General features: G+C 41.1%; 1 protein-coding gene across 1 annotated transcript in view; it reads right to left on the reverse strand.

The window, feature by feature from the left end:
* PPARGC1A (PPARG coactivator 1 alpha) overlaps nucleotides 1–27,176 on the reverse strand; it is a 99,730-nt gene that overhangs the window by 40,223 nt on the left and 32,331 nt on the right. The window contains exon 3 of the mRNA XM_083367637.1: nucleotides 3,400–3,594. Within this exon, the coding sequence (XP_083223763.1) occupies nucleotides 3,400–3,594 (195 nt within the window). The remainder of the gene's footprint in view (nucleotides 1–3,399; nucleotides 3,595–27,176) is intronic.

Below are 27,176 nucleotides of genomic sequence, written 5' to 3' on the forward strand. Positions count from 1 at the left end.
CTCAATGACCCTCTGACTGAATGCAAATGACCAGAATGACCAAAGTGCAAATGACCATATAAAGTTTGCTCGTGGACGACATAAATCTTGGAGAGGTTGATAACATGCAGGATCTTGATAAACTTGATCACCGGGCCCTACCCAATAAAATGTTGTTCAATGATGAGAAATGTAAAGTTCTGCACTTAGGCAGGAAAACCAGACCTGCAGATACTAGAGTTGTGGTGCTTGGCTTACCAAGAGTACTTACAAGAAAGATATGGGGGCCTTAGTGGATCACAGATTAAGAAGCCTACAATATGCTGCAGCTACCAAAATTGTTAATCTTGCAGTTGGGACTTTTCTTCATCCCCAGAGTCTGGAATTGTGCTAAACCAGGGGTCTTCAAACTTGGCGCTTTTATGACTTATGGACTTCAACTCCCAGAATTCCTGAGCCAGCGTGCCTGGCTGAGGAATTCTAGGAGTTGAAGTCCACAAGTCATAAAAGGGTCAAGTTTGAAGACACCTGTGCTAAATGGAGGAGAAGACAGAATCCAACTGCAGTAACAAAGATGGTAGATGATTAATTGATTGGCTTTTATAAATCTAGAAGGTTTCTTCCCCCCTCCCGCTCCCCCCTCCCCCAGTTTCTGGAATTTCCCCCACTTCTTCACCCGCAATCCGAGCTGCACAAGTGTTTCTAAAGGAAAAGGGTCCTTTGTTCTTTTCAAACGAGAAGAAAAAGCTTCATAGAATTGTCAAAAAGATCGAGCAATGGAAGTATTACAAAATCATTTTACACCCTTGGAAAGTGATGTATTAGCACTTTGCTCCAGGCCAATCTTTTATTATTATTATTATTTTAAAAAGCTATGTTGCAGGTCATTTATCATTTCACACATAATAGCAATGGGAAGCCTGTTTTAATTTTAAATGCGGATTGTGTCCAAGTTAAATTCATGGGTCATCAGCACTTGCCATTGTATGCAGAGAGGCTCCCCAAAATACATGTTTTATTTCATCTACCTGTACAAAGAGGTTTACATTCCCCGCTTCTCAGTGTTTGGTTGCAACCCAGCCAGAAAGAAGGATTTAAGTTGGCAAAATGTGATTCTTTGTGTTATTTCCAAGGACCTGTGTAACTGATCATTGCAAAGCCAGATGTTGTTGTTTTTTTTTGCTCAGGAATCCGGTAACAGGAAGGATGGATGAAGAAGAGAAGTCAGATAGAAAGAGGCAACGATGAAAAGATTTAGATTAAAAAAAATTAAGTAAAGCATTATTGTTTAGTTTAGCCAACATTCCTACAAGGCTATATTATATCCAGGAGCTAATGGTATTCTCTGTTGAATTAAATTAATAAGAGGGTCCAGTGGTTTACTCATAGTGTAATTCCAAACATCCACAAAACCTGGAGTCACACCTGAACTTAAAACCATCTTTCTAACTCATGTTTCTGAGACGACCCAAAATAATTTGCTCCGATGTCATTCGTGTGCCAAGGGAGAAAGAAAATTTGGAGTTTCCCTTTGTGATTTTCCTAGAGAAAGTGCATCAGCCCTAAGACAACATTTGCCTGTCATAAAGAGATCTCTGAAGCTTAACCTACATAGATTTGGAGCCATACGTAAGAGTGGACCAAATGAAACTTTAAGGCAGGGGTCTTCCAACATGGCCCTTTTATGACTTGTGGACTTCAACTCCCACCCATGCCTGGCTGAGGAATTCTGGGAGGTGAAGTCCACAAGTCATCAAAGGGCCAAGTTGGAAGGAATTCAGGCCTAACTGAAGACCGACTGATTTTAATAAGAAAACTCTGGAGCCGACAGATATTCTACCTCAAGGGAAACTTCTGGACATTGGCAAGGATCTTCCTTGTGGTTGAATAACATCATTTAGGAGATGTATTTTACAAGTTTATCTGGATAGTGCCAGTTATAAGATACTGAGCTTCTTGCTTTCGTTATGCCTGAAAGATAAAGTTGTCGGGCAACTGAATAGGGTTTTTTAAAGTTAGGGTTGAGAGAGGGACTCTCTCTCTCTCTCTCTCTCTCTCTCTCTCTCTCTCTCTCTGTGTGTGTGTGTGTGTGTGTGTGTGTGTGTGTGTGTGTGTGTGTAGATCTATAACTTTTCACAACTCTTCTACCTGAAGGACATTCACTGGAAGCTTGTGTCCAATCAGGCAACAGATCTACAATAGATTAATGGGTTGGGTGATTTATGTTTAACTTCCCCAATTGAAAACCCATGAAATATCACCTAGAAATCCAGGGAGTTTTGAATCAGAAAACTGATCTAGGAAAGCTACATTACATTGTGGCTTTCCCTGTTCAAAGGTTTGAAACTATCATGCTGCAATTATTTTAGTTGTCCATAGGCCAACTATGGGAAAGTGGGATAGAAAATTCATCCCAGCTTTGCCAGGATCGATGTAAGCTGTAGCAAACATCTTAAAACAACTGGGCCACTCAGAGAATCTAAGCAATTTTTCCTCTCTCTCTCGGCCCCTCCCAGAGGTTGGGCTACAATTCCCATCATTCTCAGCCAGCAGGACCTGTAACATCCTGATGGGACGGGGTGGGTTTGTTATTATGACTTTAATTTTAAATTTGTACTATGGGCATTGTTTAATCATGTTTTAATAATTTTAACTTTTGTATCTGTCTTTTACGTATTGCCCTGTTAACTGCCCTGAGTCTCTTGAGAGAAGGGCGGTATATAAATTAAATAAATAAATAAATAAATAAACATCCACCTTGCTACCCATAAGGTGAACCTATATTCTATCTCTGTTGAGAACACATGCACTAGCCTGAACATGAATACAGATAGTCCTTGATTTACTGCCCCAATGGAGCCCAAACTTTCTGTTGCTAAGTGGGACAATTGTTAAGCGAGGGAGTTTAACATTGATCGTATGAGCAAAATCTTAAACCAAATTCCATAATTAAGCAATTTCGGCTTAATCGGAAACCTACAGGGATGCACCAGCAGATCACTAGCAAGACTGCATGGATCCAACATTTCTTTCTTGTCAAGGTAATGGTCTAACAGCTAAACAGCTTACGTAATAATATAAGATGTAATGATGTAATGTAATACAAGGTGGATGATGCAATGATGGGAATGACTCAGCAGGGTCTGTGTCCCTTTAAGAGCCTGACATTTCTGGTTTTTCCCCCAACAGAATCGAAGGAAGAGGAGACAACGATCCAATAATCCGTGCTATAGAGTTCCTTCAGAAAGAGACCAATTTTTCTCTTCCAGAGACTTTCTCCCCTCAATGTCTCTCAGCTAGGATTCAGCTTTCTTTACATCGTGGAGAGGAACACAACCAGAGTGTGACCTCACACCCATGCTTTGCACTGTCAGACAGCCACTCCATTTCCTAGAAAAGGGAGGAAAGTAGAATTCTTACTAGAGACGTCTCTTCGGCCTCTTGAGGTGCGGGGGTGCTGTCAGCCACTGATGAAGGGCTGGCCTCATTTTGGCTGGTCACATCTCCATCTGTCAGGGCATCGAAAGAAGGCAATCCATCTTCATCCACTGGGATACTGTCCAACGTTTCAGTGAGGACTGCTAGCAAGTTTGCTTCATTCTCTTCATCTATCTTCTACTCGTGTGGAGAATAGAGGGAGAAATAGAGAGAGAGAGAGAGAGAAACATGACTCAGGTCAGAAAACTCAAGAACGCAAAGCCTTACGCATTAACATTTGGTCAAATTAATTCCACACAAGCCATCGGCAGACCTGCAAATCCAGGAAGGTTAAAAATGTATGGTAACCTCCACATGCTTGTTGATAGATAGATAGATAGATAGATAGATAGATAGATAGATAGATAGATAGATAGATAGACAGACAGACAGACTGACTGACTGACTGACAGATCGATAGATGATTGATAGACAGAGACAGACAGATTGATAGATGATAGATATAGATAGATACAAATTGATAGATGATAGATACATAGATAGATACAGACAGACACAGATATATAGATGATTGATAGACAGAGACAGACAGATTGATAGACAGACAAATAAATACATAGATAGATACAGATTGATATCCAATAGAAAGATAGATAGATGATAGATACAAAGATACAGACAGACAGATTGATAGATGATATAGATATAGACATAGATGATATAGATGATAGATAGATTGATAGACAGATTGATAGACAGACACAGATAGATACAGATTGATATCCAATAGAAAGATAGAGATTGATAGATGATAGATACATAGATACAGACAGTTTGATAGATGATAGATATAGATAGATATAGACATAGATGATAGATGATAGATAGATAGATAGATAGATAGATAGATAGATAGATAGATAGATAGATATAGACAGACAGATAGATATAGACAGACAGATAGATATAGACAGACAGATAGATGATAGCAAGTTTGCTCCATTCTCTTCATCTATCTTCTACTCATGCAGAGAATACAGGGAAGGAGGGAGGGAGAGAGAGAGGGAGGGAAGGAGAGAAATATAACTCTGAGAACTCAAGAACACAAAGCCTTATACATTAACATTTGGTCAAATAAATTCCACGCAAGCCATCGGCAGACCTGCAAATCCAGGAAGGTCAAAAATCTATGGTGACCTCCACACGCTTATACCTATCTATTTGAAGTTGCAATTATCCTTACATTAGACAGCTACTATGTACATTACAGGGAGAAACTCCTTACTAAACAATAGGATTTATATTTCTAGGAATCTCGAGAAAAAGACAGCAGGGCTGTTGTTACCAATATATTCTTTTAGCTTTGAAGCTGGCCTTCCCACTGATGTGCTTTAAAAGTTCAAACAGAATTACTCTAAGCTTTTATCCGATTTGAGCTGCAATTATTAAAAGAAGATTAATTTCTAATCAGATGTGGCTGTAACATTAATCTGTATTAGAGGTCTTGTTTGTGTAAAATGAAATATATATATATATATATATAACAATCCCCGCATTCTTCAACACAAAACATCACAATCATTGTTCATCTTTTGGGGAGGTAGAAAAATGAGAATATATTATATTTTAGAAATTTGTTGTATTTGTTATTTATGAGGTAAGCTTGGAAAAACTTAATACTGCATCCGGTTTTGGTCATTACATTACAAAAAAGATTCTGAGACTTTGGGAAAAAGAGCAGAGAAGAGCAACTAGGATGATTAAAGGCCTGGAGACAAAAACATACGAAGAACGGTTGCAGGATTGGGGAAGGACCAGGGGGGGGGGACATGGTACCAATATTCCAATATTTGAGGGGCTGCCACAAAGAAGAGGGGGTCAAATTATTTACCAAAGCACCAGAAGGCAGGACCAGAAGCAACAAGGGATGGAAACTCATCAAGGAGAAGCTTCCTAACAGTGAGGACAATTAACCAGTGGAACAGCTTGCCACCAGAAGTTGTAGGTGCTTCATCACTGGAGGTTTTTAAGAAGAATCTGGACAGCCCCTTGTCTGAAAAGGCACAGGGTCTCCTCCTTGAGCAGGGGGCTGGACTAGAAGACCTCCAAGGTCCCTTCCAGCTCTATTCTGATTGACAATAAAGGTTCATTTCATTTCATTTCAAACTCCCCGTAGAGTCCATGCAAAGAGTTTGCAGGCAGTCAAATCCATTTCTCCCAAAAAGTTGAAAGAGGAAGCAAACTGCCAAGACCTCTGCAGATGCTGGCTCCAGCTAGGGTGGTAACGTGATGGCATCTAAAAACAGCGTTAAAACTCAGAATGAACAATTTTCCCAATAGGGATTAGTTAGGATTGATCGTAACTGGATTAAACTCCTATTCAGTTAAATCTACCCTTTAGCAATTCGGGAAACAATTAAACAGAAATACAATTATAACGCCTCTTTGCTTATTTCAAGCAATCATCACCACTAGGCCCTTTCAAAAAAAAAAAAAAACTCCATCCAGATTACGTGCAAACTTCCTTTCTTGACATTTTGCTAGTTATGCTTATTGAGTGTTAATAAAGTAACAAGGAGACAACAAGGTTGTATGTGTTAAAGTACAGCACTGCGATAACTTGGGGAGAGGTCAGCTCTTTGCATGGAAAATAATGCTTCAGGCCAGTCACTTTCTCTTTCTTTCTTTCTTTCTTTCTTTCTTTCTTTCTTTCTTTCTTTCTTTCTTTCTTTCTTTCTTTCCTTCTTTCTTTCTTTCTTTCCTTCTTTCTTTCTTTCTATCTTTCTTCTTTCTTTCTTTCTTCTTTCTTTCTTTCTTTCTTTCTTCTTTCTTTCTTTCTTTCTTTCTTTCCTTCTTTCTTTCTTCTTTCTTTCTTTCTTTCCTTCTTTCTTTCTTCTTTCTTTCTTCTTTCTTTCTTTCTTCTTTCTTTCTTTCTTTCTTTCTTTCTTTCTTTCTTTCTTTCTTTCTTTCTTTCTTCTCCTTCCTTCCTTGTCCTTCCCTCCTTCCTCTTTATTTGTTCTCCTTTCTCCTCCCTCCCCCCCTTTCTTCATTCTCCTTTCTCCTTCCTTCCTCCCTTTCTTTTCTTTTGTTCTTTCTCCTTCTTTCCTTCCTTCCTCTCTCCCTCCCGTTTTTCTTTTGTTCTTTCTTTCTTTCTCTTTTCTTTCTTTCTTTCTTTCTTTCTTTCTTTCTTTCTTTCTTTCTTTCTTTCTTTCTTTCTTTCTTTCTTTCTTTCTTTCTTTCTTATATGCTGCCCATCTCATGTAGAGGCAACATTGGGCATCTTACAAGTAAAAGTCACAGAAACATTAAAACATTACAATAAAAAACATCAACATGAAATATATAGACTCAATCCTCTTCCGTTTAATTGGTTCTAGTTCAGAAGATACATTCTTATAGTCCAGTCCAGTCTATTCCAGGCAATTAAAATGGAACATTTTGGCAGTGTCTCAGATTTCATCTAGCTATTCATCAAACCCTATCAGAAAATTTATTCCAATGGGCAAAGCTCACCCACTGCAGATAGGAGGAGAAGAAACGGTAAAAAATATATATCTTCCTAGACCCAAAAATTCACAGAAATGGGGATTGTAGCCATAAAACCAAGAGCTGCCCGATATTCAGAATAAAGACTAAAATTTGGACAAATATTAATATAGAGAGAAATGTACTGTGTTTTGGACACATAATAAAAAGTCATTGAAGAAGCCAAGATCCGTGGGGAAAAATTAGAGGCCATTGGAAAAGAGACCAAGCAGAGCGGATGCTATCACACACGACACAGGAATGAGCTAAAAACGAACAGGTAGTCTTTGATTTATGACCACAATGGAGCCCAAAATTTCTGCCGCTAAGCGAGACAGTTGTTGAGTTTGGCCCCGTTTTTATAACCTTCCTTGCCACAGTTCTTGAGGGACTCTCTGAAGTGGTTAGTCACCTGGTTGCTTCCCCCAATGACCCTGCTCCTTAGAAGGTTGCAAAAGGAGGATCACGTGACCCCCCCTGGGGACACTGAAACAGTACATGCCAGTTGCCGAGCCTCTGAATTTTGATCACGTGACCAGAAGGGGAGGCTGCAATGCTTGCTTTAAAAAAACAGTCATAAATCACTTTTTTTTTCACTGCTGGTGTGGTCACTCAACAAACTGTGGTCAGCCAAGGATGATAAAATTATGCTCACTGGGTCACAAGAAGTCAGACACAAACGTATCCCACCATCGCATAGAAAATTGTGTAAAATATTTCTCTTTCAATCAATCAGAATAGAGCTGGAAGGGACCTTGGAGGTCTTCTAGTCCAGCCCTCTGCTCAAGGAGACCCTGTGCTATTTCAGACAAACGGCTGTCCAGTCTCTTCTTAAAGACCTCCAGCGATGGAGCACCCACAACTTCAGGAGGCAAGCTGTTCCACTGGTTAATTGTCCTCACTGTCAGGAAGTTTGTCCTTAATTCCAGGTTGCTTCTCTACTTGATTCGTTTCTATCCGTTCTTTCTTATTCTGCCTTCTTGTGCTTTGGAGAACAGCTTGAGCCCCCCTCTTCTGTGTGGCAGCCCCTCAAATACTGGAATACTGCTATCATGCCCCCCCCAGTCCTTTTCTCTAGACTGGCCAAACCCAAGTCCTGCAACCATTCTTCACCTGTTTTAGTCTCCAGGCCTTTGATCATCCTAGTTGCTCTTCTTTGCACTTTTTCCAAAGTCTCAGCATCTTTTTTGTATTGTGGTGACCCAAACTGGATGCAGCATAGTCCAGGTGCGGCCTTACTCAGGCTTTATAAAGCGGTACTATTACTTCACGTGATTTTCATTCTATGCCTCCGTTTATGCAATTCAGGATTCCATTAGCTTTTTTTCTTTGATAACATGGACTTTGAGAGAAACCCTTTGGATTTTCTGTTTCCAAGCTTGGTGGTTGCACTTAAAAAATAAAACCAAAAAAAAAAAACCCTCTTAAGGACAGTGAAGCACGCTGACATTCAAAGTCACCCCGCAAACTGGACACTATTCTTACTCATCAGAGCAATCTTGATTAGTTTTTTTTTTCCCTCGTAAGGAGTTTCAAACATTCCTCGGAGGAAAGCAAAGGATGTGACAAAGAGAGAACTCTGTTAAAACAATTAATGTCATTTTTCATTAATGCTCCAGTCCCAATTTACAGAGCAAATAAATCAAAGTCGCAACAGCTGATGGCACGCTACCCGGCTAATACATTTCTGCTCGCAGATGACACAAGGAGCAGAACTGCATTAAGGGCTAAAAATGACGTCGGGAGATAACCTTGGTGAAACTTAGCCATACACCGGCATTTAAATAATATTTCACACCCAACATTTTTATTAGTTAATGTAGCAAGAACGGGGCTGACAAAAGGGGGAAGAGAAAGAATGTAGCTTCTGCTGATCTGATTGCCAGGAGAAACAGGATGCTTTAGAATCAGGTGCGGGACAGGATGAGCAAGAAGAGGCCGAAGGAGTGGGTCAAACACATCATAAGTCATGAGTCCCTGCGTTCCTGCCCACTTTGAATGCCTCTTTTATCTCCCGCTCATTTCCCTTGGCTGTTAGTTGGACAGATTCTTGTAGAGAGCCTAAACTTTCCATAAATTTTTATACTCCTTTGAACTGTCTGAATCTCCTGATTTCTCCAGCACTTGACATCCATTCATCCATCCATCCGTCTGTCTGTCTGTCTGTCTGTCTGTCTATCTATCTCTGTCCATCTGTCTCTATCTATCTGTATCTATCTATCTATCTATCTATCTATCTATCTATCTATCTATCTTACATACATACATACATACATCCACCCACCTATTATAGGAGACTGAGTCTGAAGGAGGGGTCAAATGCGTCATCAATCATGAGTCCCTCTGTGCCCCCACAAGAGATTTAAGTCGAGCCCACTTTGAATGCCTCTTTTATCTCCCGCTCATTTCCCTTGGCTGTTAGTTGGACAGATTCTTGTAGAGAGCCTAAACTTTCCATAAATTTTTATACTCCTTTGAACTGTCTGAATCTCCTGATTTCCCCAGCACTTGACTGACATCCATTCATCCATCTATCTATCTATCTATCATCTATCTATCTATCTATCTATCTATCTATCTATCTATCATACATACATACATACATCCACCCACCTATTATAGGAGACTGAGTCTGAAGGAGGGGTCAAATGCGTCATCAATCATGAGTCCCTGTGTGCCCCCACAAGAGATTTAAGTCAAGCTCACTTTGAATGCCTCTCTTATCTCCCACTCATTTCCCTGGCTGTTAGTTGGTCAGATTCTTGTAGAGAAAGGATAGAAGGCATGCTGAGTATATGCCAGGAGTGGTAAGGAAAAATCTCTCAAGTCTACTCTTGGTAAATGATCTGCCACTAGGAACAACCATTTTCCGATCATACTTTCTATATAACTGCCCCTATTTTCAGTTTACCTCAAACAAGTTCTGTAGTCTTCAAAGATGGGAGATTTATTTATAGCAACTGAGCAACAGAATTTAGACTTCTATACTGCCCCATCGTGCTTTACTGCACTCTCTGGGCAGTTTACAATGCAAACATTGTTTGCACGACGCAATGATTAGAGTGCCGTATTGCAGTCTAACTCTGCAATCCAACAGTCTGGACTTTGATCCTGAGTGGCTCAAGGTTGACTCAGCCTTCCCTCCTTCTGAGGTCGGTAAAATGAGGACCGGGATTGTTGGGAGCAAAAGGCCGACTCTGCAAACCGCTTAGAGATGGCTGTAATGCACTGTGAAGCAGTATAGGAGTCTAAATGCTACACTGCTGACCATAATCTGGTTCCTCATTTTACCAACCTCAGAAGGATGGAAAGCTGAGTCAACCTTGAGCCGGTCAGGATCGAACTGCTGGCTGTGGGCAGAATCAGCCTGCACTACTTCACTCTAACCATTGCACCACAAGGGGTTCTATCTAGTTCCTTTAATCATCCATTCATTATTGTACCACTGTAAACTAAACCCTAATGTCAACCCCTATTGGCTCATAGCTCTTATGGCCTTACACTGTTGGCAATAGCAATAGCTCTTAAGACTTATATACAGCTTCATAGTGCTTTTACAACCCTCTCTAAGCAGTTTACAGAGTCAGCCTGTTGCCCCCAACAATCGGGGTCCTCATTTCACCAACTTGGGAAGGATGGAAGGCTGAATCAATCTCGAATCCCATCAGGATCGAACTCCAGACAGTGGGCAGAGTTTGATTGATTGACTGATTGATTGTGTAGTGTTTGTACATGGAGAGCCAGGGACTAGTTCAGCTGCCTACGACTGCTAGTTTATTTAGTTCACACCTGTGTGCCATGGACTGCAGGGAGCGATTATTACGAGTGTGTCAAAACCTCCGAGCATTTCTGAAGAAAAAAGGCGGGAAATGGCGTCAACATGATTTGGGAGGCTGCGCAGGAGAAAGAGAGGACTTTAAAGATAGTAGCGCTTCTGGCGTGCTGTCTTGAAAGCAATCTTGGTTTTCTATCTCCAGCGAAACATGGCTCCTCCTAATTTTAATAGCCATTTTCTTTGTGAAAATAGCCATTTTCTCTCCTCCTAATTTTAATAGCCATTTTCTTTGTGAAAACTCCTCTTCACAGTTTTAAGGAAGGCCACAAATTCCAGTCAGGAGCAACATCCAAAAACAAGGAACGCCACTTTAGTTCACACAATTTAGAAGGTTAGAATAGAATAGAATAGAATAGAATAGAATAGAATAGAATAGAATAGAATAGAATAGAATAGAATAGAATAGAATAGAATAAGAAGAGAGAATAGAATAGAATAGAACAGAACAGAACAGAACAGAACAGAACAGAACAGAACAGAATAGAATAGAATAGAATAGAATAGAGCTGGAAGGGACCTTGGAGGTCTTCTAGTCCAGCCCTTGTTCAAGCAGGAGAACCTATACCATCTCAGACAGGTGAATGTCCAATCTCTTCTTTAAAATCTCCAGTGATGGAGCATCCACAATTGCTCCAAACCATAACTACGATATTGCTGTAGATAAAGTTTAACTGATTTATTAAGTATCTCTTCTCTGCTTTCTTCCTTATGATATGAGATCTTGCGTTGACAGTCCAGGGACAGAGCCCCATTGCCTCCAGAAGCTGTAAATTTCATTATTCCAAAGTTGTCACTCATTATCCACAAGGGATATTCCTGCAATTATACGCTCCTTTTGAAGAAGAGTTACTAGCACCTTCTCAAAATGTTCTATATATACATATATGTTTTAGTCTGGATGGCGCTGCTCACAGTGCCAAATCAAATCAAATCAAAATTCCAAGTAACACCTTTCATTCCGAAGTGGCAGAAATTACCAATAATTCTCACGACATTAAAAAAAAGAGAGAGAGTTTTTCTCAGATTGGCACAGAACACAAAAGTGGTAGCACTCTCCGCGGCGGTGCTTTCCCGCACAAAATGAAAAAAAAGAGGCATTTTATGTGTGAAATAACATTCCTTGCTCTGGCTGACACAACCTAAAATGGAGACCAGATGGAGGGATTCTTCCTAAGAATGTCAAGGTTGTATGTGTTAAAGTACAGCACTGCGATAACTTGGGGAGAGGTCAGCTCTTTGCATGGAAAATAATGCTTCAGGCCAGTCACTTTCTCTTTCTTTCTTTCTTTCTTTCTTTCTTTCTTTCTTTCTTTCTTTCTTTCTTTCTTTCTTTCTTTCCTTCTTTCTTTCTTTCTTTCCTTCTTTCTTTCTTTCTATCTTTCTTCTTTCTTTCTTTCTTCTTTCTTTCTTTCTTTCTTTCTTCTTTCTTTCTTTCTTTCTTTCTTTCCTTCTTTCTTTCTTCTTTCTTTCTTTCTTTCCTTCTTTCTTTCTTCTTTCTTTCTTCTTTCTTTCTTTCTTCTTTCTTTCTTTCTTTCTTTCTTTCTTTCTTTCTTTCTTTCTTTCTTTCTTTCTTCTCCTTCCTTCCTTGTCCTTCCCTCCTTCCTCTTTATTTGTTCTCCTTTCTCCTCCCTCCCCCCCTTTCTTCATTCTCCTTTCTCCTTCCTTCCTCCCTTTCTTTTCTTTTGTTCTTTCTCCTTCTTTCCTTCCTTCCTCTCTCCCTCCCGTTTTTCTTTTGTTCTTTCTTTCTTTCTCTTTTCTTTCTTTCTTTCTTTCTTTCTTTCTTTCTTTCTTTCTTTCTTTCTTTCTTTCTTTCTTTCTTTCTTTCTTTCTTTCTTATATGCTGCCCATCTCATGTAGAGGCAACATTGGGCATCTTACAAGTAAAAGTCACAGAAACATTAAAACATTACAATAAAAAACATCAACATGAAATATATAGACTCAATCCTCTTCCGTTTAATTGGTTCTAGTTCAGAAGATACATTCTTATAGTCCAGTCCAGTCTATTCCAGGCAATTAAAATGGAACATTTTGGCAGTGTCTCAGATTTCATCTAGCTATTCATCAAACCCTATCAGAAAATTTATTCCAATGGGCAAAGCTCACCCACTGCAGATAGGAGGAGAAGAAACGGTAAAAAATATATATCTTCCTAGACCCAAAAATTCACAGAAATGGGGATTGTAGCCATAAAACCAAGAGCTGCCCGATATTCAGAATAAAGACTAAAATTTGGACAAATATTAATATAGAGAGAAATGTACTGTGTTTTGGACACATAATAAAAAGTCATTGAAGAAGCCAAGATCCGTGGGGAAAAATTAGAGGCCATTGGAAAAGAGACCAAGCAGAGCGGATGCTATCACACACGACACAGGAATGAGCTAAAAACGAACAGGTAGTCTTTGATTTATGACCACAATGGAGCCCAAAATTTCTGCCGCTAAGCGAGACAGTTGTTGAGTTTGGCCCCGTTTTTATAACCTTCCTTGCCACAGTTCTTGAGGGACTCTCTGAAGTGGTTAGTCACCTGGTTGCTTCCCCCAATGACCCTGCTCCTTAGAAGGTTGCAAAAGGAGGATCACGTGACCCCCCCTGGGGACACTGAAACAGTACATGCCAGTTGCCGAGCCTCTGAATTTTGATCACGTGACCAGAAGGGGAGGCTGCAATGCTTGCTTTAAAAAAACAGTCATAAATCACTTTTTTTTTCACTGCTGGTGTGGTCACTCAACAAACTGTGGTCAGCCAAGGATGATAAAATTATGCTCACTGGGTCACAAGAAGTCAGACACAAACGTATCCCACCATCGCATAGAAAATTGTGTAAAATATTTCTCTTTCAATCAATCAGAATAGAGCTGGAAGGGACCTTGGAGGTCTTCTAGTCCAGCCCTCTGCTCAAGGAGACCCTGTGCTATTTCAGACAAACGGCTGTCCAGTCTCTTCTTAAAGACCTCCAGCGATGGAGCACCCACAACTTCAGGAGGCAAGCTGTTCCACTGGTTAATTGTCCTCACTGTCAGGAAGTTTGTCCTTAATTCCAGGTTGCTTCTCTACTTGATTCGTTTCTATCCGTTCTTTCTTATTCTGCCTTCTTGTGCTTTGGAGAACAGCTTGAGCCCCCCTCTTCTGTGTGGCAGCCCCTCAAATACTGGAATACTGCTATCATGCCCCCCCCAGTCCTTTTCTCTAGACTGGCCAAACCCAAGTCCTGCAACCATTCTTCACCTGTTTTAGTCTCCAGGCCTTTGATCATCCTAGTTGCTCTTCTTTGCACTTTTTCCAAAGTCTCAGCATCTTTTTTGTATTGTGGTGACCCAAACTGGATGCAGCATAGTCCAGGTGCGGCCTTACTCAGGCTTTATAAAGCGGTACTATTACTTCACGTGATTTTCATTCTATGCCTCCGTTTATGCAATTCAGGATTCCATTAGCTTTTTTTCTTTGATAACATGGACTTTGAGAGAAACCCTTTGGATTTTCTGTTTCCAAGCTTGGTGGTTGCACTTAAAAAATAAAACCAAAAAAAAAAAACCCTCTTAAGGACAGTGAAGCACGCTGACATTCAAAGTCACCCCGCAAACTGGACACTATTCTTACTCATCAGAGCAATCTTGATTAGTTTTTTTTTTCCCTCGTAAGGAGTTTCAAACATTCCTCGGAGGAAAGCAAAGGATGTGACAAAGAGAGAACTCTGTTAAAACAATTAATGTCATTTTTCATTAATGCTCCAGTCCCAATTTACAGAGCAAATAAATCAAAGTCGCAACAGCTGATGGCACGCTACCCGGCTAATACATTTCTGCTCGCAGATGACACAAGGAGCAGAACTGCATTAAGGGCTAAAAATGACGTCGGGAGATAACCTTGGTGAAACTTAGCCATACACCGGCATTTAAATAATATTTCACACCCAACATTTTTATTAGTTAATGTAGCAAGAACGGGGCTGACAAAAGGGGGAAGAGAAAGAATGTAGCTTCTGCTGATCTGATTGCCAGGAGAAACAGGATGCTTTAGAATCAGGTGCGGGACAGGATGAGCAAGAAGAGGCCGAAGGAGTGGGTCAAACACATCATAAGTCATGAGTCCCTGCGTTCCTGCCCACTTTGAATGCCTCTTTTATCTCCCGCTCATTTCCCTTGGCTGTTAGTTGGACAGATTCTTGTAGAGAGCCTAAACTTTCCATAAATTTTTATACTCCTTTGAACTGTCTGAATCTCCTGATTTCTCCAGCACTTGACATCCATTCATCCATCCATCCGTCTGTCTGTCTGTCTGTCTGTCTGTCTGTCTGTCTATCTATCTCTGTCCATCTGTCTCTATCTATCTGTATCTATCTATCTATCTATCTATCTATCTATCTATCTATCTATCTATCTTACATACATACATACATACATACATACATACATACATACATCCACCCACCTATTATAGGAGACTGAGTCTGAAGGAGGGGTCAAATGCGTCATCAATCATGAGTCCCTCTGTGCCCCCACAAGAGATTTAAGTCGAGCCCACTTTGAATGCCTCTTTTATCTCCCGCTCATTTCCCTTGGCTGTTAGTTGGACAGATTCTTGCAGAGAGCCTAAACTTTCCATAAATTTTTATACTCCTTTGAACTGTCTGAATCTCCTGATTTCCCCAGCACTTGACTGACATCCATTCATCCATCTATCTATCTATCTATCATCTATCTATCTATCTATCTATCTATCTATCTATCATACATACATACATACATCCACCCACCTATTATAGGAGACTGAGTCTGAAGGAGGGGTCAAATGCGTCATCAATCATGAGTCCCTGTGTGCCCCCACAAGAGATTTAAGTCAAGCTCACTTTGAATGCCTCTCTTATCTCCCACTCATTTCCCTGGCTGTTAGTTGGTCAGATTCTTGTAGAGAAAGGATAGAAGGCATGCTGAGTATATGCCAGGAGTGGTAAGGAAAAATCTCTCAAGTCTACTCTTGGTAAATGATCTGCCACTAGGAACAACCATTTTCCGATCATACTTTCTATATAACTGCCCCTATTTTCAGTTTACCTCAAACAAGTTCTGTAGTCTTCAAAGATGGGAGATTTATTTATAGCAACTGAGCAACAGAATTTAGACTTCTATACTGCCCCATCGTGCTTTACTGCACTCTCTGGGCAGTTTACAATGCAAACATTGTTTGCACGACGCAATGATTAGAGTGCCGTATTGCAGTCTAACTCTGCAATCCAACAGTCTGGACTTTGATCCTGAGTGGCTCAAGGTTGACTCAGCCTTCCCTCCTTCTGAGGTCGGTAAAATGAGGACCGGGATTGTTGGGAGCAAAAGGCCGACTCTGCAAACCGCTTAGAGATGGCTGTAATGCACTGTGAAGCAGTATAGGAGTCTAAATGCTACACTGCTGACCATAATCTGGTTCCTCATTTTACCAACCTCAGAAGGATGGAAAGCTGAGTCAACCTTGAGCCGGTCAGGATCGAACTGCTGGCTGTGGGCAGAATCAGCCTGCACTACTTCACTCTAACCATTGCACCACAAGGGGTTCTATCTAGTTCCTTTAATCATCCATTCATTATTGTACCACTGTAAACTAAACCCTAATGTCAACCCCTATTGGCTCATAGCTCTTATGGCCTTACACTGTTGGCAATAGCAATAGCTCTTAAGACTTATATACAGCTTCATAGTGCTTTTACAACCCTCTCTAAGCAGTTTACAGAGTCAGCCTGTTGCCCCCAACAATCGGGGTCCTCATTTCACCAACTTGGGAAGGATGGAAGGCTGAATCAATCTCGAATCCCATCAGGATCGAACTCCAGACAGTGGGCAGAGTTTGATTGATTGACTGATTGATTGTGTAGTGTTTGTACATGGAGAGCCAGGGACTAGTTCAGCTGCCTACGACTGCTAGTTTATTTAGTTCACACCTGTGTGCCATGGACTGCAGGGAGCGATTATTACGAGTGTGTCAAAACCTCCGAGCATTTCTGAAGAAAAAAGGCGGGAAATGGCGTCAACATGATTTGGGAGGCTGCGCAGGAGAAAGAGAGGACTTTAAAGATAGTAGCGCTTCTGGCGTGCTGTCTTGAAAGCAATCTTGGTTTTCTATCTCCAGCGAAACATGGCTCCTCCTAATTTTAATAGCCATTTTCTTTGTGAAAATAGCCATTTTCTCTCCTCCTAATTTTAATAGCCATTTTCTTTGTGAAAACTCCTCTTCACAGTTTTAAGGAAGGCCACAAATTCCAGTCAGGAGCAACATCCAAAAACAAGGAACGCCACTTTAGTTCACACAATTTAGAAGGTTAGAATAGAATAGAATAGAATAGAATAGAATAGAATAGAATAGAATAGAATAGAATAGAATAGAATAGAATAGAATAGAATAGAATAGAATAGAATAGAATAGAATAGAATAGAATAGAATAGAATAGAATAGAATAGAATAGAATAAGAAGAGAGAATAGAATAGAATAGAACAGAACAGAACAGAACAGAACAGAACAGAATAGAATAGAATAGAATAGAATAGAGCTGGAAGGGACCTTGGAGGTCTTCTAGTCCAGCCCTTGTTCAAGCAGGAGAACCTATACCATCTCAGACAGGTGAATGTCCAATCTCTTCTTTAAAATCTCCAGTGATGGAGCATCCACAATTGCTCCAAACCATAACTACGATATTGCTGTAGATAAAGTTTAACTGATTTATTAAGTATCTCTTCTCTGCTTTCTTCCTTATGATATGAGATCTTGCGTTGACAGTCCAGGGACAGAGCCCCATTGCCTCCAGAAGCTGTAAATTTCATTATTCCAAAGTTGTCACTCATTATCCACAAGGGATATTCCTGCAATTATACGCTCCTTTTGAAGAAGAGTTACTAGCACCTTCTCAAAATGTTCTATATATACATATATGTTTTAGTCTGGATGGCGCTGCTCACAGTGCCAAATCAAATCAAATCAAAATTCCAAGTAACACCTTTCATTCCGAAGTGGCAGAAATTACCAATAATTCTCACGACATTAAAAAAAAGAGAGAGAGTTTTTCTCAGATTGGCACAGAACACAAAAGTGGTAGCACTCTCCGCGGCGGTGCTTTCCCGCACAAAATGAAAAAAAAGAGGCATTTTATGTGTGAAATAACATTCCTTGCTCTGGCTGACACAACCTAAAATGGAGACCAGATGGAGGGATTCTTCCTAAGAATTCAGAGGTTGCGCTTTTCTGAAGCCAGAGAACAGCCCCACAGTGCGGAAGGTGGCCTTTTGGTCCAAGTACCCTGGGAAGAGAGTTAGTGCATACACACAGTCGGAGACAAAATAACTTGATAGCAGATTTGACCATTGCAAAAAAAAAGGGACAGATGGAAGCAGACCTCCCGCCCAGAAAAGGGAGCTGGGCAGCCCATTTACGTGGGGCGGGAGAGACAAAGAGGGTTTAAACATGGATTCTATAAGTACGGCTTGCTCTTAAAACACAGCAGTGACTGCAACGCTTCCCTTCTAGCTTGTGCCATCAGATCTTCTTGGATTCGTGAGAGCTTATCTAATGGGATCTGATCTTGCCTGCTGCTTGAAGCTTGGTCCCCCCAGGAAGCCTGACTTCAACACGTTCTCGGCCCTACAGTTGACTGCTTGCGTTTCCCCTTTTGCTGAAAAACTGCAGGCAATGGATATCAGGAGAGTGGAGTGCTTCAGAAGAAGAAGAATAAAAAAAGAGGCTTTGAAGTGCATGGGGACACAAACTGATGGATCTCCTTAAACTAACTCCAAATTTTGTCGGAGTTCCATAGCTGCTCTCTGGAACAGCCTGGAAGAAGAAGATATTTTGGACCTACCTGAAGTGTCTATACACACGAGATAGGCTGCTAAATAGACAGGCGGATAGACAGACAGACAGACAATAGATAGATAGATGATAGATAGACAGACAGACAGACAGATAGACAGACAGATAGATAGATAGATGATGACAGATAAGAGTTAGATATAGATAGATGACACAGAGGTAGATATAAATGAAATGATAGTAGATAGATGATAGGTATAGATAGATGATAGAGATAGATGATAAACAGATATATAAATGATAAATGATGATAGATTATAGTTATAGATAGATGGGTAGATAGATGATAGAGATAGATAGATAAAGAGATATATAAATGATGATAGATGATAGCGATAGTTATAAATGAAATGATAGTAGATAGATGATAGATAGATGATATGGATGATTGAGATATAAACAATAGATGATAGATAAGATAGATGATAGAAATAGATATAAATGAAATGATAGAAGATAGATGATAAAGAGAGAGAGAGATGATAGAGATATAAATGATAGATTAAGATAGTAGATTAGACAGATGACACTTTTGAACTTTTTCCTAATCTCAGTTACAGATTAGTTGTTTTCGAAACATTCAAACAAAACAAAAAAAAATCACACACACACACACACACACACACACACACACAAAATGTGTTAACACAAAAACCAGACATCATTCAGTTGATTGAGAAGATATTCATACTGTGGATATGAAAATCTTTTAGGGACTATACTAAAAATTATTTAATAACTTGGTGATCCAAATAGTCACTTGCTTTTGTCTTATTACTTTCAAAAAATTTTATATTCTGAATCAAAATGCCATCAAGATTAGTATAGTATAGTATAGTATAGTATAGTATAGTATAGTATAGTATAGTATAGTATAGTATAGTATATAATAATATAATATAATATAATATAATATAATATAATATAATATAATATAATATAATATAATATAATGTAATGTAATGTAATGTAATATAATAATATAATATAATATAATATAATATAATAATATAATTAATATAATTAATATAATATAATAATAAATATAACATAATATAACATAACATAATATAAATATAAATATAAATATAATATAATATAATAAAAATAGCATGCACTATTATATGAACAATAGCAATGGCGAACTTGGATTATGGTGTCAGTATAAAATAGGATATGAATTTTTAAACCACAAATGAATATTTTAAAAACAAAAAGTCCGCATAAGTAGGACCTTTAGAGATTAACACCAGGGCTTCAACTGTAGAAGCCCCTGTCCACCATTAGGAACTGAGCCCCCACAGACCCCTCCCATCCTGGAGATAAAGTGCTTCAGCTTCTCCCCAAACACGAACCATGAAACAGGAGCTATTCAAACGGTTGCCTTCAGCAAACCAGCCCTCCCACACATTCCCCTTTTAAACAGTTCAAGGCGTGGCTTCTCTCTGCCTCCTTCCAAGGTGCCCCATTGCCTTCCTCTGTTTACTCCTGATTGACTGCCTCCTGCGTCGGGCGTCCTTGAACAGGGCCAGCTGTGGGTCATCTTCATCCACGCTGTCAGGCTCACACAGCTGGGTCTGTGTCGTGACCAGATGGGAGGGGCCTGGCTGAGGGCTCTGTGGAGCCTCAATATTATTCTCAGCAAGCTCTCCAACACCCCCCTCCTCCTCCTCTGAATCGTCCGACCCAACTGCCGAACCCACAGGCTGACCCTGAATTGCAACAATTCCATTCCATTCCTAGTCTAGTCTAGTCTAGTCTAGTCTATAGTCTAGTCTACTCTTCATTTTCTATTCTATTCTTCATTATTCTAGTCTAATCTAGTCTACTTCATTTGTTATTCTATTCTTCATTATTCTAGTCTAGTCTATTTATTTTTTATTCTATTCTTCATTATTCTATTCTTCATTATTCTAGTCTAGTCTAGTCTAGTCTTCATTTTTTATTCTATTCTTCATTATTCTAGTCTATTCTTCATTATTCTAGTCTAACTTCTATTCCATTCCATTCTATTCCATTCCATTCTATCTTATCTTATCCTATCCTATTCACTCTACTCTAAGCTATGCTACTCTATTCCTCTTCCTCTTCCCCCATTCCTCTCTTCCTCTCCTCTCCTTTTCTCTTCTCTTCATCAATTGATGTGGAAAGCTCTTTCTACCTTGGCACCACTTTGGATTCTTAAACAAAGTCAACCAGCTCCTCTTTTCCATTACAGCCCCACAAAACAATCAGCTTGTTTCGATTCTGTTGTCATCAACAATTAAGAACGCTAATTATTTAAAATGCCTCGTAAAGATGTGTTGATATATTTAATTAGAAGGCGGTTGGAGTCATTTACAGAGGCATGGTTTGTTGTTGTTGGTTTTTAAAAAAAGATGTTCCTTCAGGTTTTAGCATCATTTCTCTTGATGCTTTTTATTTCTGTAAAGTCAGCTTAACCCTTCTGTTTCTCCCCTGCTACTTACTGCCCCACTTTCCTGTACAATTTAATTGTTTTGAGATGATAGACTATCTCTTAAGTTAAAAAAAAAAGGGCAGGTGAATAAGTCTGTAAATCCCAGAATCTTCCTTCCTTCTCTATTTATAAAAATGTATAGTCTTCTCCCTCTTTCTAATCATCTGGGACCACAACAGTTCATTCTTAGTTTTCAAACAGCTAAACTCTGGCAGGGTTAAAAAAAAAAACAATAAATCAAGTTTTGGTGCAGGGGAAAGGAAGGAAAAGCGCAGATAAGTATGGACAAATGTGGTGGTACATGATAAAAATCCAGAGAATGGTAGTGAGGAAAGATAAAACAATAGCCAACACAATTTTAGCAACTTGGAATAAAGAAAACATACAATATATGAGGATATCTACTTGAAATACCAAGAGAGAAAGAGGGAATAAAAAACCCCTCTTTGAATTCTAAAAGCTGGTCTTCTCCAACCAGAAGCTCTCCAGATGAATAGAAACAGCCACTTCCAGAAATGTCTAGGAAGATTCTCAGTCATCCAGGTCATGGTTGTCCCAAAGGTGCTTTTTCTTTTCAGGAGGCCACTGGACTTTCTGGTTTTTCTTTGAAGACGTTTCGCTTCTCATCCCAGAAGCTTCTTCACCTCTGACTGAATGGTGGGGAATGGAAGGATTTATACTCCTGGCAGACAGCTGGTCATTTGCATCCTTTGAGAGAGGCGTTGAGGCCACCTGAGTGGTACAAATGGGTGTGGAGCCTTCTTGGAACTGTGTTGTAGACTGGAGATAGATGATCGAACAACACAGTCCTTTCCACAGCTCCAAGAAGGCTCCACACCCACTTGCACCACTCAGGTGACCCTGAGGACACAGAGAAACCTCCAAGTGGCCTCAAGGACTCTCTAAAAGGAGGCAAATGACCGGCTCTCTGCAAGGAGTGTAAATCCTTCCGTTCCTCCACCATCCAGTCAGAGCCGAAGAAGCTTCTGGGATGAGGAGCGAAATGTCTTCAAAGAAAAACAAGAAAATCCAGTTGCCTCCTGAAAAAAAGGCACCTCTGTGGTATAGCCCAAGACGTTTTGCTTGCTTGAGTCCAGCAGTTTTCAACTGAAGACAGTCCTCCCCTTTGTGGTCTAATAGCCCAGGCTTAGGACACGTAGCAAGCAGCCTTCCTTACATTACTTTTATGGGCAAAGCTGAACAGTCTTCTAATTGTCTGATAGCCTTTCGAAAGCAGAGTGACAGGCTCGGCTCTGCCTTCTGTCAAGGCACTCCAGCACTGCTTAGCACCAAACCGAAGACCCAATCTTTAGAAGGGCTACAAATATCAGCGTCTCACGCTCTTTTAAGTTTTCCCCTGGGCAAACACCCTGTCGGCTTTCCATCTGCTAGCAAAGCAGAAAGACCATTTCAAAAAGACTCGCTCCTATAAAAATCTGTAGACTGGGGGTGGGGAGGGGGAAAATACGTATTGTTTTTTTTTTATTAAACAAAGTCTTATTCCTGCTCTTTTGATCACTTCCGTTCTTGTTCCTTCCGGAGGACAGGCAGGTCTAGAATGAGCGTGCCTCGTTCAAAAGATTGAAGAGCGGGAGGGTGGGGTGGGGCTTAAAAATTGCAAGGAAGTAAATTTTGGTCGGCCTTCCAGAAAACTTTCTTCACGGTAAGACATCTATGGAGATTGTCCATCATCCAGGTCATAGTTATCCCAAAGGTGCTTTTCTCCAGAGGCAACTGGACTTTGTTTTTCTTTGAAGAGGTTTCGCTTCTCATCTCAGAAGCTTCTTCGGCTCTGACTGGATGGTGCAGAATGGCAGGATTTATACTCCTTGCAGATAGCTGGTCATTTGCCTTCTTTTAGGGAGTCGTCGAGGCCACTTGCAGTTTTGTGTCCTCAGGGTCCGAGTGAGCTCAGAGACTCCCTAAAAGAAGGCAAAGGACCAGTGGTCTGCGAGGAGTATAAATCCTTCCATTCCCCACCATTCAAGTCGGAACTGAAGAAGCTTCTGGGATGAGAAGCGAAACCTCTTCAAAGACAAACAAGAAAATCCAGTTGCCTCTTGAAAAAGCACCTTTGGGTGAATTACAAGAGCTGTTCTCCAACAGGATAGACTGCTGAAAAGGGGCGGATTTCCCTCTGCTGAAGGTGTGAGAGATGGCTGCTTGCTATGGATATTATAGTATTTTCTAGCACAGGGTGTTGGGCTGCAGGATTTCGTAATCCATCTGGCCAAAACCACGGGCCTTTTTTAAAAAAATCCCATTTATATCCCGCCCTTCTCCGAAGACTCAGGGCAGCTTACAATCTAAAGCACAAATCAATGTGCTTCGCAATAGCCTTCATTCTATGTATATGCCTGCTTATTAGGGCTTTCACACACACCCCAAGCGGCATTATTACAAAGTCAGCTTATTGCCCCCAACAATCTGGGTCCTCATTTTACCTACCTCGGAAGGATGGAAGGCTGAGTCAACCTTGAGCCTGGTGGGATGCGAACCTGCACTAATTGCAGGCAGCTGGTGTTACTTAAGGAGGCATCAGCCCACTACTCCACCAAGGCTCTTTTCTCAGAGACACATATTCAAAGGCATGAAATAAACTACACGTAGGTTGCATTACAAGGAAAGCCATTCCGCTCAGATGCGGTTGTCCAAACATTAAAAAGTAAATGTGCACTGTAGTTACACCTCTGCTTCTTTCTTCATCTATTAGATCAATAACCAGACAATGTATCTGTAAAGGGTGGAACTGTTGTGTTACAATAATTTTAGGTAGGGGCACTTATTGAATTTAGTAACTTTTTCCCCCCAAAAAACTAGCAATCCTTTTTTTCCTATGTACCTTCTTGCAGGAAAATCTACATTTCAGCTAGAAGTTTGTTTTGCTTTATTGCAATTTCCCCCCCTAATTTCTTTTCCTTATCTAAGTTCAGGGACCTTTCAAATTTATACATGGGCCATCTAAGGAATTCATGGGTTCCCGCTTAAGAACCTCTGAATCAGATTACTATGGGGGGTGAGTTATTACCCCCCCCCCGTCGATCGGGCTCGCAACTTGGGGGTCCTCCTAGATTCACAGCTCTCCTTAGAAGACCATATAGGAGCTGTGACTAGGGGGGCCTTCGCCCAGGTTCACCTGGTGCGCCAGTTGCGGCCCTATCTAGACCGGGATGCCCTGTGTACGGTCACTCATGCACTCGTGACCTCCCGTTTGGACTACTGCAACGCTCTCTACATGGGGCTGCCCTTGAGGACCACTCGGAGGCTTCAGCTGGTGCAGAATGCAGCCGCGCGAGTAGTGTTGGGGGTCTCCCGATACTCCCATGTTACACCTCTGCTCCGCGAGCTGCATTGGCTGCCAGTTGCCCTCCAGGTGAGATTCAAGGTGCTGGTAATGACCTATAAAGCCCTACATGGCTTGGGTCCGGATTACCTACGGCAGCACCTGCTGCCGGCGTCAACCTCCCTCCGCCCAGTGTGCTCCCACAGATTGGGCCTCCTCAGGGTGCCTCCGATCAGAGAATGTAGATTGGTGGCCCCCAGGGGGAGGGCGTTCTCTGTGGGCGCGCCAGACCTGTGGAACCGCTTGCCGGTTGAGCTCCGGATGGCCCCCGACCTTCGCTCCTTCCGGCGCGATTTAAAAACCTATCTATTTGAACAATCCGGCCTGGTCTGATGGGTTTGGGGTTTGGATTTGGTTTTAACATTGTTTTAATTATTGTTTTATATTGGGCATAATTATTTAATCTTTTTTAACTTTTGTATGTATATTTTGATATTTATTGCCCTGTACACTGCCCTGAGTCCTTCGGGAGAAGGGCGGTATAAAAATTTAATAAATATAAATATATTATCTCCAAGATAATCTTTCAACCTTTACACGATTCAAATTCTGGGAGACGACTTTTTCCCCCCGTCCGACATGACAAGTATTTCTAAATCTTATTATTGGCAGAAAGATTCTGCTTTTGGTGACATTTTGTTGAAAGCGGTTGGGTGTTCCAGCTTTCATTACGACTCTTTAAACAGATTGGAGCCTGTTTAATATGTCAAAATATCTTTTTTTCCCCCCAGCTTTTATCAGCACTCATCTTTATTCCGATGCAAACACGAAACCTAACCCACAAGCAACCACTAAAGTGAAGAGTTCAGCTCAAAAGAACAGGATCTTACATGTTATCTATTGCACACTCTGTCCTGGGAGTGACCGGGACTTGCTGCTTATCCTAAACAACAAATGGCTGCTTTGTAAATTCTGCAGATTCACACACACCAACTACACACCCCTTATAAGGTGGCGGTCATTGGGAAGGAGAGCTGCTGAAAAGCTCATCGTGGTTGGAATCTACCAGATTGGGGCAGTCTGCTTTGTTTAGCTAGTTTCCAAACCCTGGGTGTAGATCCTCCCTTGCTAGTTTACACATAACATGTTATGGGTAGCATCAAGTCATGAGTCATGACATCTTGGCTTACAACATTGATACAACCTGAAGCACCTAGCCAAGCTACAAGAAGATAGTTAGAAGAATTGACAGTTAGAACAATCAACCAGTGGAACCACCTGCCTCCAGAAGTTGTGGGTGCTCCAACACTGGAAGTTTTTAAGAAGAGATTACACAGCCATTTGTCCGAAATGGTATGGGGCTTTCTGCCTGAGCAGGGGGTTGGACTAGAAGACCTCCAAGGTCCCTTCCAACATCATCATCATCGTCGTCGTCGTCATCATTATCATACCAATAGCAATAGCACTTAGACTTATATACAGCTTCACAGTGCTTTTACAGCCCTCTCTAAGTAGTTTACCAAGTCAGCCTCTTGCCCCCAACAATCTGGGTCCTCATTTTACCGACCTCAGAAGGATGGAAGGCTGAATGAGTCAGTCAGGGTTGAACTGCTTGCTGGCAGTGGGCAGAGTTTGCCTGCAATATTGCTTTCTAACCATTGAGCCACCATGGGAAGGAAGGAAGGAAGGAAGGAAGGAAGGAAGGAAGGAAGGAAGGAAGGAAGGAAGGAAGGAAGGAGAGGGAGTAAAGAAGAAATCCATAGCAATAGCACTTACATTTATACACAGCTTTGCAGCCCTCTCTAAGCAGTTTACAGAGTCGGCCTCTTGCCCCCAACAATCTGGGTCCTCATTTTACCGACCTTGGAAGGCCTGAAGGCTGAGTCAACCTTGAGCCGGTCAGGATCGAACTGCTGGCTGTGGGCATAGACAGCCTGCAATGCTGCATTCTAACCACTCTGCCACCATAAGAAGGAAGGAAGGAAGGAAGGAAGGAAGGAAGGAAGGAAGGAAGGAAGGAAGGAAGGAAGGAAGCAAGCAAGCAAGCAAGCAAGCAATAGCAATAGCCCTTAGACTTATATACCGCTTCACAGTGCTTTACAGCCCTCTCTAAGTGGTTTACAGAGTCAGCCTGTTGCCCCCCAACAATCTGGGTCCTCATTTTACCAACCTCGGAAGGACGGAAAGCTGAGTCAACCTTCACCCGGTGAGAATCGAACTCCTGGCAGAGTCAGCCTGCAGTACCGCATTCTCACCACTGCACCACCCAATCCAGGGTATGTGATCACTATCAAGAAATCCAGTGATGCCAGATCAATCCCAGTTCCAAGACAGAGAGAATTCACGTAAGAGATGAAGGATGAATCTGGCTTTGACCTTCTGGCTTGTCGGAAGGTCACAAAAGAGGATCACGTGACCCCGGGACACTGCAACCGTCGTAAGTACAAGCCGGTTGCCAAGCCTCCGAATTTCGATCACGGTGACTAAATGAACCGTTGTTAAGTACCCCTACCTGATTCATTTAACAACTGCAGTGATTAGCAAAAAAAGAAAAAAGGGACAACAATGAGAGACGACCTCCCAGAACGACTGCCTCGCTTAGCAAGGGGAGTTTGGGACGCTCCACTGTGGCCGTAAGTCAAGGACTCCCTGTAAGCCAGTCTTCTCCCTTGAGGTTGCTGCTTCTACAAACATCCCGGTGTTTGGATTTATCTTTTTCTACCCTTTCAAAAACAGCCTAGCTTCACATTTTTCTGCGCTTAATATCGGGGTGTTTAGGGAGGGGGGGAGAAAATCCGTAGGG

The sequence above is a fragment of the Vipera ursinii genome, assembly GCF_947247035.1.
Source record: "Vipera ursinii genome assembly, chromosome: 7".
Taxonomy (NCBI): domain Eukaryota; kingdom Metazoa; phylum Chordata; class Lepidosauria; order Squamata; family Viperidae; genus Vipera; species Vipera ursinii.